The 13,416-nt window shown below is 47.3% G+C and overlaps 2 protein-coding genes across 4 annotated transcripts in view; both read right to left on the bottom strand.

Annotated features, from left to right (window-relative positions):
- The window catches only part of Sbk1 (SH3 domain binding kinase 1), a 253,873-nt gene that overhangs the window by 46,245 nt on the left and 194,212 nt on the right, over window positions 1-13,416 (bottom strand). The gene's annotated exons all lie outside the window — the stretch shown is intronic.
- The window catches only part of Rabep2 (rabaptin, RAB GTPase binding effector protein 2), a 15,790-nt gene extending 2,374 nt beyond the window's left edge, over window positions 1-13,416 (bottom strand). The window contains exons 1-8 of one of the 3 annotated variants that reach the window (XM_051192925.1): window positions 13,209-13,416; window positions 12,575-12,784; window positions 7,413-7,570; window positions 4,841-4,951; window positions 4,408-4,752; window positions 3,875-3,970; window positions 3,676-3,774; window positions 1,031-1,186 (exon numbers count right to left, since the gene is read on the bottom strand). In XM_051192925.1, coding sequence (XP_051048882.1) covers window positions 1,031-1,186; window positions 3,676-3,774; window positions 3,875-3,970; window positions 4,408-4,752; window positions 4,841-4,951; window positions 7,413-7,570; window positions 12,575-12,784; window positions 13,209-13,236 — 1,203 coding nt within the window. In that variant the 5' untranslated portion in view covers window positions 13,237-13,416. Of the gene's footprint in view, window positions 1-1,030; window positions 1,187-3,675; window positions 3,775-3,874; window positions 3,971-4,407; window positions 4,753-4,840; window positions 4,952-7,412; window positions 7,571-12,574; window positions 12,896-13,208 lie in introns of those variants that run through there. The other 2 variants (XM_051192926.1, XM_051192924.1) reach the window with 2 other exon arrangements.

Here is a 13,416-nt window from a genome sequence, read left to right as displayed (position 1 = left end):
ACAAACAAACAAAAAACCGAGGAGAGATGTAGTGTGGAACTATAACCCAGGCACTCCTAAGGTAGAAGCAGGACCATCAGAAGTTCAAGGCCAGCTTAGACTATAGGAGACCATCTCACCCAACCGCCCCAACACACACATGCACACACACATGCACGCGCGCGCGCACACACACACACACACACACATGCACACACACATGCACGCGCGCACACACACACACACGCATGCACACCACATGCACACGTACAACACATATACACTTGCACACACACGGATAGGAAGTTGAGAAATTGAAGACTACAGGGTCACACTGAAGTGGACATTAGTGACGATTCTTAGGGTAGAAATAACAACTAGGTGATCTACTACTTCATGAATAAATTGTTTATAAGTTGACACAGACCATCATGGAGACAGGTTCAAAGATTCTGAAGAATTCAATCTTAAGGACCAATGTCATTTAAAAATAGCAAACAGTACCTAGTGTCAGATGGGGCCTGGGATTCCACACTCAGGAGTCCAACCTGTCTCAAAGAGAGACCTTTTCTCAAAAAAAAAAAAAAAAAAAAAAAAAAAAATTGATGGGCAGTGGTGGCACAGGTCTTTAATCTCAGTAATCTCAGCACTCAAGAGGTATATCTCTTCAAGTTCAAGGCCACCCTGGTCTACAAAGTGAATTCTGTACAAAGCTACACAGAGAAACTCTGCCTTGAAAAACCAAACCAACCAAAATCAACCAACAAACAACAAGGGTCCAAAGTATGGTTCAGTGGCACAGTGCTTGTCCAGGCTGCATGAGCAGCATGGGGTGCAGTAAAAATGGCAAACATAACCACCATTCCCTTCACTCGTGGCCAGCATTTTCTAGTTCTTTCTCTTCATGCCTGGGAAGATGGTATGGCTCCACTTATCAGATGAAGAAAGTAAGTCTTAGACACAGTTAATACTAAGAGCCAGGGTCTGTCCTCAGGTTTCCTTGGAGAGGAGACAGCCACAGGTTGACACCAGGCACTCTGGTGCCATTTACCTGTATGGAGCTGGGCAGGGCCTCACCCTCATTCTCCCACTGCTCCGGGCCCTGGAGGGCGGAGGATGGCAGCTGCTCAGCCCGGAGCCCTTGATTTTCTTCATTCAATCTTTTAACCTCATGGTGCAGGCATTTGTGAGAAGTGGCCAGCTCTGCCTGGAGACATATCAAGTACAAGGCAATTAGAGGGACCAGTAAGTACCTCTAGTCCCTGAGGCTAAACCCCAGCCCCACTGCTAGACTGCTATCTAGAAAGTGCTGGCCTCCCGATCTGCTGAGAAGAAACTTGCTTTTTGTTTGTCTATTTTTCAATAGCCCCAGCTGTCCTGTAACTCACTGTCTGCCTCTGCTGGAATTAAAGGCATACGTATCAGCAGCTAGCCCAAGAAGAAACTTTTTTTTTTTTTTTTTTTTTAAAAAAAAAAAAAAAGATTTATGGGGCTGGAGAGATGGCTCAGTGGTTAAAGAGCACTGGCTGTTCTTCCAGAGGACCGGGGTTCAATTCCCAGCACCCACATGGCAGCTTACAACTGTCTATAGCTCAAGTTCCAGGGGATCTGACACCTTCACACATGCACATTTAGGCAAAACACCAATGTATATAAAATAAATTGTTTAAAAAAAAAAAAAAGATTTATTATGTATACAGTGATGTATGCCTGCAGGCCAGAAGAGGGCACCAGATCTCACTACAGATGGTGTCAGCCACCATTTGGTTGCTGGGAATTGAACTCAGGACCTCTGGAAGTACAGCCAGTGCTCTTAACCTCTGAGCCATCTCTCCAGCCCCAAGAAGAAACTCCTTATTGCCTTCTCTGGCTCTAACCTCTTCAGATTCTGTCCCTGCCGACACACTGGCAGCCACAACCTACTGTGGGTATTTCATTTAGATGGCATTTTTTATAAAAAGATTTATTTATTATATATACAGTATTCTGTCTGCATGTATGCCTGCATGCCTGAAGAGGGCGCCACATTTCATTATAAATGGTTGTGAGCCATCATGTGGTTGTTGGGAATTGAACTGGAAAAGCAGCCAATGCTCTTAACCTCTGAGCCATCTCTCCAGCCCAGATGGCATATTTTTTAAAAAGTGATTTATTTCAAGTATCTGACTGTTTCCTTGTGGCCTATGGAGGCCAGAAGGGGATGTTAGATCTCTTGGAACTGTAATTACAGATGATTGTAAGTTGCCACAGGGGTGCTGAGAACTAAACATGGGTCCTATGAAAGGAGCAGCCAATGCTTTTAGCCATTAAGCCATCTCTCCAGTTGCCCTATTCCCCAGTTTCACTATGTGGTCAAGGTTGGCCTGAACTGGTGATCCTTTTATCTAGGAAAGGTATATACTACATCAGGCCACAACACACACACACACACACACATTTAAGTACAGGTTGCTGGTAGTCAAGGACGATTTTAAACTTCTTAAATTTTTTAAAAAAAATTACGAACACAAACATTTGTCTTCATGTGATATGTCACCAAGGGTGTCCTGGTGTCTGAGGAGGCCACAAGAAGGCATTGGGTACCCTGAAACTGGAGTTACAGACAAATGAGGGCACCATGAAGGTAATGGGAACAGGACAAGCAAATGTACCTTACCACTAAGCCATTTCTCCAGGCCCCCACCCACCTCCTGAGTGCTGGGATTACATGCATGAGCCACCATATCTGGTCAGTTTACATGGTGCTGGGGATTGAACCCAGGGCTCTATGCATGCCAAATAAACACAGCTCTGCAATGTGCCTTTAAATTCATTTTTATTACATCATGTGATACTCAGATGCCGTGTGTGTGTGTGTGTGTGTGTGTGTGTGTGTGTGTGTGTGTGTTGTGTAGTGTATCATCTTGCTATAATTTAGGCTAATCTCAAACTCAGGATCCTTCTGTCTCAAACTCCTGTGTACTGGGCTCACACCTGACTTAGAATGGGCACAAACAGCATGTGTGGAGGTCAGAGGATAACTTACCAAGTCAGTTCTTTCATTCCACATGGGTCCTAGAGATCAAACTCAGGTTGTCAGGCTTTGTGGCAAGTGCTTTTACCCACTTGAGTCATCTTGCTAGCCTCTCAAACATGCTTTTTTAAGCTCCCAAGTAATTGTCAATTTTATTTAATTTTTATTTCTTAAGGATTTATTTTATGTATATGAGTGCTGTATTTGCATGTATACCTTTACACCTGAAGAGGGCATCAAATCCCACTACAGATGGTTCTCAATGTGTGGATGTCAGGAATTGAACTCAGGACCTATGGAAGAGCAGCTAGTGCTCTTAACTACTGAGCCATCTCTCCAGCCCCATGTAATTGCCAGCTTTAAAACTGGGAGGCAAAATACACATTCCCAGATCTCTGGCTTCTCTTTAAAAGCATGACGTCTGACCACATGGATCTCACACACTTCTGGGTGGAAGGTGGTTAGTGTTGATTTGCTTTTTAACCTTCTGATTCTGCAGACTTGATCGCATTAGCTCAGTTTACAGATGGAGCTAGTTCAAGTTTACATAGCTCTGGTCACAGCCAGGACACCCCCAAAGTCTTCACTCACCTGGTGAGAGCAGCTGGATGGGCTGACTTGGCTTTCTACACCCTCCAGGGCCCCAAGTAGTCCTGACCTTTCACCCCAGACACAGCACTCACCATCTGCAGCTGCACACGTTCTTGCGCTTGGCTCAGAGTCCCTTGTAGAGTTCGAAGCAGCTGCTCTGAGTTCTGGACCTGGGCCAGAAGCACCTGCATCTAAGGAGGAAAGAGGGTGAAATGAGAGGGAAGCTGGGGGAGGGGCAGGGTAGGGGTGGCCAGCGGGCCCTGTGGGGGCCTTAAATGAGGCTGAACTTACTTGCTTGGCACAGTCCTCATTGCTCCTTCTCAGTCCCTCTTGCAGCTCATCCCGCTCATGGCTGACACTTTCCAGGTCCTTCTGCAGCTGCTGACCCTGCCAGACCCAAACTTCAGACTTATTTTTCAGCTCTGCTGGCAAGGGATCACCATGCCTACTCTTCCCTTCCCCATCCATCCCTCAGTAGGGCCTGTGGCACCTCAAAGTGGAGAGATACATTTTACTTCTTGTCCTCTCTGCTGTCATCTTCTGGGCTACTTAACCCCCCTACCCCCACAGTGCTGGGGACTGAATCCAAGGCTAGGAAGGGCTCTACCACCAAGCCATACCCCACCATTCTTCACTTTTGTTCTGGGCATTTCTCAACACAATGTTATCTTCTACAGCATCCCTACTCATGCTATGCCCAACTTCCTTTTCTGGAAGGGGAACTTCCTCCCTCCCACTGGTGTCCCCACTGAAGCTTTAGTGCAGTCCCTGTACATATCAAAGAGAAGTAGGATTATCCATAGGACATAGCTCAGTCCACTCACCTCTACCTGAAGCTGCTCCCACTGGCTATCTGGAATAAGCTGGTACCCAGGAGGGGGTAGGTAGATGCCCTCAGGGACCAGAGTGCCAGTGGACACCAGAGAAGCAGTCTCTTCCTGCTCAGGGCTTAGGCCCCGTGTGCCTCGTAGGGAGGTACTACTGGCTGCCCCACCGAGGGAGAAAGAAGAGATGGAGGCACTGTCGTCACAGTTGTGGGCAAAGGCCTCTGCAGCTGAGCCCGCGTCTCCACTAGGTTCCTCCAAGGGTTCCAGCGGAGGCGAGGGGTTCCTTGATAGTGGAAGCAGCTCCGTGGAGCCATGCAGGGAAGCAGGCTGCTTTGGTTGTCTCTAGGGGAAGTTGTACAGCAGAGGCTGGACGCCAATGCCCAGGAACCCCTCCTTCCCTCAGCACCCGGACTTTCCCTCTTCCCCTCACCTGCATCTCTTGGATCAGCTCCTCCGCCCTCAGAAGCTTCACTTTCAGCTCTGCAATCTCCTGCTCCATGGGTACCACAATTTCCCGGAGCTTCTCTGAGTCTTCGTGGGCCTAGAGGGATGGGGCATTGGACAGTGACAGCCCTTTCCTCCTGAACGATGGCCACCGATTGTAATCCTCCCTGAAGGTTATACCCACCCACAAGACTCCAGAACACATGGTCTAAGTGCTCCCAGGGAACGGGGCCAAGGTCATACCTAGCTTCCTCTTGTTTACTTATTCTTCGTCTCAATGTGTACATTTCTATATCCTAGGACCTCTGATTTTTTAACTAGGCACATGGTTTCAGTTCTCTAATACCTTCTACATCTCTCAGCTTCTCTGGAACAAAGGTTATACAACTTAGTTGTAGCTAATGAGATGTAAGCACTTCTGCAGTATGTTGTTAATTTACAGGCCAACTCCTTAAAGGAAGATTGTCTTTGTAACTCCTTGCTGACTGGAACATGGATATGATGCCTGGCACTCAAGCAATCATCTTGGACTATGAGGCAATCTACCAGCTACAGCCAAACAGCAATACAGAAGCCTAGGTTTCATTTCTTCTTTTAAAAAGTATTTAAGTATATTATCTTATGTATGTGCATGTTTTACTTGCATAAATCCATACATCGTGTGTGGTGTAGTATCTGGTATACTCAGAAGCCAGAAGAGGGTGTTTGATCCTCTGGAACTAGAATTACAGGCAGTTGTGAGCCATCAAGTTGGTTCAGGGAACTGAACCTGGACCCTCTGGAAGAGAGCAGCAAGTGCTCTTAACTGCTGTGTCTGGGTTTCTAATGACTGTTTTATCAGGATGGACTTAAAACAAAACAAACACCTCCTATCTTATTTAAACTACTGTGTTTAATGATCACTATGTTTCTGATTGCATGTAGCCAACCTCATGTTAACTGACATCTTCCCATCCTGTCATCCCAACCAGAAACCTGACCATTTCTTGATTGTCTCCTTTTAAGCTTGAGATTTTGCAAGGGGTCAGTAAAAACAGTCCTGTCAGGTGGTGGTGGCACAGCCTTTAATCCCAGCACTTGGGAGGCAGAGGTAGATGAATCTGCCTCCTGAGTTGGAGACCAGCCTTGTCTACAGAATGAGTTCTAGGGCAGCCAGGGCTATATAGTGAAACTCCACAAACCACAAAACAAACAACAGTCTTGCCTCCCCCTCTCACTCCATGCTCCAGGCCACAAGCTCCAGTCAGGCTTCATCTGTTACCATCTCTCTCAGATCATTTCAACCTCTTGAACTAAACAAACTAATTTAACTACATGTGTCATGGACAAAATGTCTGCACACCTGGAATGCCCACTCTGTGTACAGCAAAATACACAGCACAGATCAACACAGCACCAGAACCTGCCTGACAGACTTGAAGCTCCTTCTGCTGTCCTGGGGGCTGACACTGAGCCTCACCCAGTCCTCAGCCCAGAGGAGGCCTGAAGTGAACAGCAACTTCTAGTGGGAGCCCAGTTTTGTGTTGATTTTTGAGGTAGGATCTCACATCCCAGGCTGGCCTTGAACCTGAGCTTCTGGTTTTCCAGCTTCCACAAGCTAGAAGCACAGACATGCGTCACCATGCCACACGCCAGGTTTTATGCAGTGCTGGGACTGAAACCAGGGCTTCATACATACGAAGCAAGCGCTCCAGCAACTGACTGCAGCTCTAGCCCTGAGCTCCTGTTTGATCTTTGTTTGCATGAGTGGGAAGTTCCTCACAGAGCTTCTTTGAAGATAAAATAAAGTAAGAATGCATACTGTTCAAAGGGAAGCACATGAAAATATATGCGTCCTAGAATTTAATTTCTTTATTGTCTCTTAGGTGGAGGTGTTACTACCTACCTTTAGGCTAGCCTCAAACTCAATTCTTCTGCCCAGCTTCCCCAGTGCTGGGATTATAGGTATGTACCACCACGTGCAGATATTAAAAATATATGAGAGTGCTTGCCTATCACGCATGAAAAAACATAAGTATATGTGTATATATACTTGTACACAAACAACCTTTTCAGGTTTGTATCTAGCTATAGGTGTACACGTCTACCAATCCCAGAACTCAGGACCTGAAGCAGGAGGCCTTTGGCAAGTTCAAGGATAGCCTGGACTACATAGCAAGATCCTGGTTCTTACTTTGTTGTCTAGGCTGTTTTGAAGCTTTGGGCTCAAGCCATCCTCCTGTCTCAGCTTCCCCAATAGCTGGGACTATCAGTACCTGTCACCATATCCAGTTTCCTACTGTTATTAATGATAGTAACAATAAAGGAGTCATTATACCATAGGTTCTGAGAAGAGAACAGTTCACTGTGGAGCACTCACAGTGTCTGGCACAGACACTGGGGTTAGTTCTCTTCCTCCACATGACTAAACTTGTTTCCAGAGTAAACTTGGTAACTACTAGCCAGGATCCTGCTAAGCACTCAGCTGTGTCATTACTGTGTCCAATGACAGGCAACGAGACACCAACAATCACTATTGTCCCAATCCCCAGGGACAGGGTAGTCCATCCCATCCCCACCTTTTCCATTTGTTTCTCCAAGGAGTCCAGGGGGTGGGCCCTGGCCAGCAGCTGTTTGAGGTGGCCCAGCTCTCGATCCTTCTCCTCAGAGTCCTGCTGCTGCTGCTGTCGCTCCTGTTTCAGGGCTGCGATCTGGGTCTCGTAGCTGCTGATGGAGTCTGTGGGCAGGAAGGGTGGGTGCTCGGTGCCTGCCCTCTCCCAGGTGATCAACTGTAGTAGTTACCATGGTGAGCTGGGCAGAACTGGACCTCAGCACGTCTGTGCACTAGTGTCCTCGGGAGTAACAGGGAGTGTGTCTGACCCTGGGTGTTTCAGGATGAAGTGAGAGATATATGTAAGGTATCATACACCATCTGGCATACAATAAGGACCAATTGCACAGTATGTTGCTCAGATATATTCCAAATGGCCCGGGATATTTTTACTAAAATTAGGCAAATATGAGGCCTGGTTATTAGTAAAAACAAAGGAAGCAAAATATCATCAGGGTTAAGAACAAAAACAGAACTCACAGAGATCCACCTGCCTCTGCCTCTCAAGTACTGAGTTTAAAGGTGTGAGCCACCACTGCCCAGCAGGATTGGTAGATTTTTGTAGCCTGATTCTGGGACAAGCTCAGGGATTGGTGGGATTTCAATCCCTGGGTCAAGTCAGGAATGCACTGCCTGGATTCGAACTCAGAGATTCGCCTGCCTTTGCCTCCCGAGTGCTGGGACTAAAGGTATGTGCCACCAATGCCTAGCCAATAAATAAATCAATCTTTAAAACAAAAGAAGTAAAGAAAAGAAAGGATTCAATACCCTGCATGTAGTGGTACAGACCTTCAGTCAGGCAAAACACCCACACACATAAAATACAAATAATGGCTAAACCCATACAAAGATGCCCAACAGCATGTGCCTGTGTCTCAGTGGTGAGGAGGCAGAGACAGGCTCACTGGCCAGTCAGCCTAGCTGAATGGTGAGCCCCAGATTCAGTAAGAAGGCAGAGGCAGGTGGATCTCTGAGTTCTAGTCCAGCCTGGTCTACAGAGCTAGTTCCAGAACAGGCTCCAAAATCACAGAGAAACCCTGTCTCAAAACACCAAAAAAAAAAAAAAAAAAAAAAAAAAAAAAAAAAAAAAAACAAATAAATAACTAAAAAGAAGGTAGAGAGCAATTGCTCTCTGGCTTTTACATGGAAGGCATGCAGGTATGTACACCTGTATACAAGGACACACACACAAACTTATACAAACACATACAGAAAAAAGGGAAAACTCTGGTCTGTAGAAATATAGACTGTCCAGTTATTTGCATAACAAATGCTGAAGAACTGATATCTATTCCTATTAATATGTTTGGAACAGTCAATATTTGATAATAGTGATGAATATTTACTCTAGGCTCTGTAGATACAGCAATTCATCAGACAGGCCCATCACCTGAGGCTCACAGCTCAGTGACAATAGCCATGACAATTCCAAGGATGTGGGACGAGAAGGTCTACTCCCCAAGTATGGATCCCAGAGGAGGAGCCCTATGAGCCCATCCAGGAAGGGGTGCTGGCTAGAGATAAGGAAGGGAAGACAGAGCAACAGGATCAGCATGGGCTGGTATGTCTGGACATGCTGGCAACATCAGAAGAGCCCAAATGTAAAGGCGCACAAGTGACAGCACAAGGCTCTCAAGACTTTGGATGACAAACTAAGAGGGCTGGAAATTAAGCTATAGATTATTGGCAAGTGGAGGTGGTGTTAAGTAGACATTATCATTTTGTTTTTTCTCAGTTACTTATTCATTTATTTTTTTTCCAAGCAGGCCTGAACTTGAGATCCTTCAGACTGTTTCCTAAGTTCTGGGATTACAGGTGTGCAATGCCATGCCTGGCCAATGTTTATGTATTTATTTTTTTGAAACAGTATCTGACTGTGTAGACTTGGAATTCACTATATAGACCAATTTGGCCTGCAACTCACTCACAGATATGCCCCTGCCTCTGCCTCCCAAGTACTGGGACTAAAGTCATGCACCACCATGCCTGGCTCCTTTACTTATTTTGAATTTATTTATTGGCTGGCAAGATAGTTTAGAGGGTAAAGGTGCTTGCCACCTAGCCCAATAGCCTGAGGTCCATCTCTTGACCCACTTGGTAAATGGAATCAACTCCCACAAGTCGTCCTCTTACACACACACTCTCTCACTTTTTCTTTCTCTCTCTCTGGCACACATTCATGTGCGCATGTACACACACACACACACACACACACACACAAAACAAATATAATAAAAATTTAAAAATGATTCTATTCCTTTGTGTCTGTGTATGTGTGTGACCATGTGCCAAGTTACATATGGAGGTTAGAGGATGAATTTCAGGGCAAGGTTCTGGCCTTCTCCATGTCCAGGCAGGTCCTGTGGTTTCTGCTATGTCAGAGTACAACGTGAGGAGCTGGCTTTCTCCTTCCACCTGTGGGTTCTAGAGGTTGTACTCAAGTCATCAAACTTTGCCCATGGAGCTAGTATACTGGTCCCAGTGAGCTAGTGCATCTAGTACTATAGTACATCTTTACATGCACTAGCATTAGATAGAGAAGTTGCCAGACTGCCTGGGTTCAAATCTGCTGCTATGTGGCTATATCACTCTTTGCAAGTGAACCCGTGTTTCTGTGCTTTTTCTGTAGCATGGTCAGACAATAATTCCTGCCTCAAAGAGTCTGTTAAGAACTTTAAACACAGCCAAGGATGCTACCCCCTACCTAAACTCTAGTACCTAGGAGGCTGAAGCAGGAGAGTACCTTGAGTTTGAGGCTATAATGGCCTCTAAAATGCATTCCTGGCTAGCTTAACTTACAGTGTAAGATCCTACCAAAATAAAACAAAAGACAAAATAGGACTGGGGATGTGGCTCAGTTGGTGGAGTGATTCCTCTGTACTGCATAAAAGTAGGGGTGGTAGTGCATGCCTTAATCCTAGCACATGGAGAGGAAGATCACAAGTTTAAGGCCATCAAGATGGTTCAGTGGTTGGAGGTGCTTGTCATGAAAGTCTGATGACCAGAGTTCAACCCTCTTAATTATCTGGAACCCACATAAAGGTGGAAGGAGAGAACTGAATTCATGAAGTTGTTCTCTGGGCCAACATGTATACCACAGCATGTATGATAGCCCCTGTCTGTCTATCTCTCTTTTACACACACACACACAAACACACACACACCTAATTTTAAACTGTGGGGAAAAAAAAGGAGGAGGAAGAAGTTCACCCTGGGCCTTGTCTCAAAAAGGGTCTTCGCTCTGCAGTTGGTGTAAGCTTATGCTCTGCCTCTCAAGAAGCATTAAAGCTATTATCGCAGAAGGATCCTATCTGTGTGCCGCGTCGTTCTTGCTGGCGAGACGGTAGCGAGGGACAACTGGTGCCGAAACCCGGGAGCAAAAACCCACACCCTTATATAGAAACTCAGCCTCTCTTAGGACGTGTCACTCCCTGACTGGTTGCTCGCTCATCAGGCCAAATGACGCCACGGGAGAGGCGCGGGAGAAATCTCCTTGCACGCGTGCACAGGCTTATTTATGCCAACCGCCAGCCGGATGCCAGCGCCATCTTGTAATGGAGAATGTAGGGACGGCTCCCTACAACTTTATAGAGCATTTAGCTCTATGTATGGCATATAGTAAGTGCTCAATAAAGAGAAGCCATTGTTAAAACTTAGGATACACTTTTTTATTTTGTATGTGTGTAGGGCAAAAAAGGAGTAAAGGAAACAAATCAAGACAACAACAACAAAAATGCACTGCCTCTGATTAGACCCCAGACCCAGGCTAAGGATAAACATCCTAACCCTGGCTTGACCCGGGGATTGAAATCCCACCAATCCCTGAGCTTGTTCCAGAATTAGGCCACAAAAATTTACCAATCCTGCTGGGCAATAGTGGCTCACACCTTTAAACCCAGCACTTGAGAGGCAGAGGCAGGTGGATCTCTGTGAGTCCTAAGACCAGCCTGGTCTACAGAGTGAGTTCCAGGACAGCCACAGCTACACAGAGAAACCCTGTCTAGAGCACGCCCCACTAAATCTACCAATCCCAAGCCATCCTGGAAAGCTTTGCCCCTCTCCCCCCAATTCTATATAAGGTCTGTACCCTGTTCAGTTTGCTTCTGTTCTCACCCGAAGCAGTCACACTCCTGGATTTTTCCTCCCCAATAAATCTCTTCAGTGAGGTTTGCTGATGGACCTGAGCAGAGCTGTAACAACTTTGCTGGGGAAATCTTCCCCTACCAGAGGAGAGTGTTACACTTGCACTGGAGAACCCTTTTCCTGGAGCAGAGCTGTAAGTTATATGTAACTTTGTGGTACTCATTGGTTCCCAACCACCAGGATACCTTTTCATCCAAGCTGCAACACTTACTGTGTGTACACTCATATAAATCAGAGGTCACTATCAGGGTTTTCCTTAGTTGCTCTCTACCTTATTTTTTTGAGATAGGATTTCTTACTGATGTTGGATCTATTTTAGCTAGACTGGCTGGCCAGCAAGCTCCTAGGGATATGTCAATCTCCAATCTCCAGAGCTGGGATTACAGATAAACTTTCATGCCTGGTAGGGTGAGATGGGAATTTAGGCAGTTTACTCTGGAAGCCAAGGTCAAGGGCAGACCACTGAGGGAGATCTGTGAGGCTGGGGCTGTATTTCAATAGAGCTGGCCACAGTAATACTACTGCCAGGAAACAGAGAAGGGCAGGGAATAGGAAAGTGGGGGAACCCGAGACCAAGAAAGCTGGTGTCTATCAATCCAGAGGCCATGAGGAAGAGAAGGAGACATGTGTGTTTGTACAGGGTGCAGTGGGGATGCTTCTGAAGGAAGGAAACTACAGGACTAAACTCAGAGAGACTAGGCTGAGTCTAGAGCCCTGAGGGAAATGACAAGTTTCTGGCTCATATTCAGGACTAATTTGACATCATCAAGGATGAGAAATGACAACCGTAACAGAATGGGTAAAAATGAGTGCTGTGACTGACAAGAATTGATGACAACACTTGCGTTTCTCCTGAAACTGGGACACAGACTTCTCTTTGCTAAGCTACATGAAGCTCACTTAAAGCCTTTCTCATCCTGTATTCTCTGTTAGAGGGTCAGAGCTTGATAGTCTGGAAGGTGGGTGTGTCGGGGGCGGGTTCCTTACCTTTCAGGATGGCTTGCAGGGAAGCCACCTCCTCTTGGCACTGTCTCTGCACTGCAGCCACCGCTTCTGCCTTGGTGCTCTCGCTCACCTCCGCTACAGCCTTCATGGTTTCCATTTCTGCCAGTGCACCGGCCAGTTCGGCACGAAGCCGTAAGAGCTCACTTGACTCGGGTGCATCCTTTTGCCCATTTTGGGGCTGGGGGTCCAGCGCTGTGGAGGAACAGGGACCAAGCTTTCTTCCCATGGTTCTCAGGTCTCTTGACACTTCAGGCCACCCAGCAATCCAGTAAATCAGTCCATGATTCATCTGCGCCGCCCTCAACTCACTCACCTGACCCTGCCCCTTCCCGCCTCCCATAGTGTACTTAGTTCGATTGTCCAATCTCTTCCAGCGGCCCCGCCCCTTCCCCCTCCCCCGCTCTTCCCCATCTCTTACCTGCCCAACCCTCAGGCCCCGCCCACACAAGACCCCGCCCACCCTGGCGGGTGTTTGCCCCGCCCCCTTCCCAAGCCTCCGCGCTGGCGCTCTGCCGCCAGCCGCCACATTCGGGCCCGTCCCCAGCCCCCTGCTCGCCATGTGCACGGCGGCGCCCTCACGCATCGACCCCTGGCTGCCGACGCCGCGGGTCCTCACCTAGGGCTGTTGGCGCAGCTGCTGCCATCGTCTCAGCCTAAACGGCGGATTCCCGCACTCCCTGGTGATGGCACTCCCGCTTCCGGGTCCGCTCGGCTGTTTCCGGATCCGCTCGGCTGTTTCCGGATCGGGTCTGAGGGGCCGCAGTGGTAGAGGTGGGAGTATTGCCGAGAGACGCCGAAGGCGTTCCGGGTGGCTGCAGGGTCTG

The sequence above is a fragment of the Phodopus roborovskii genome, unplaced genomic scaffold (genome assembly GCF_943737965.1).
Source record: "Phodopus roborovskii unplaced genomic scaffold, PHOROB, whole genome shotgun sequence".
Lineage (NCBI taxonomy): Eukaryota > Metazoa > Chordata > Mammalia > Rodentia > Cricetidae > Phodopus > Phodopus roborovskii.
The sequence above is the reverse complement of the archived record's forward strand: the minus strand, read 5'-3'. Positions and strand labels throughout refer to the sequence as shown.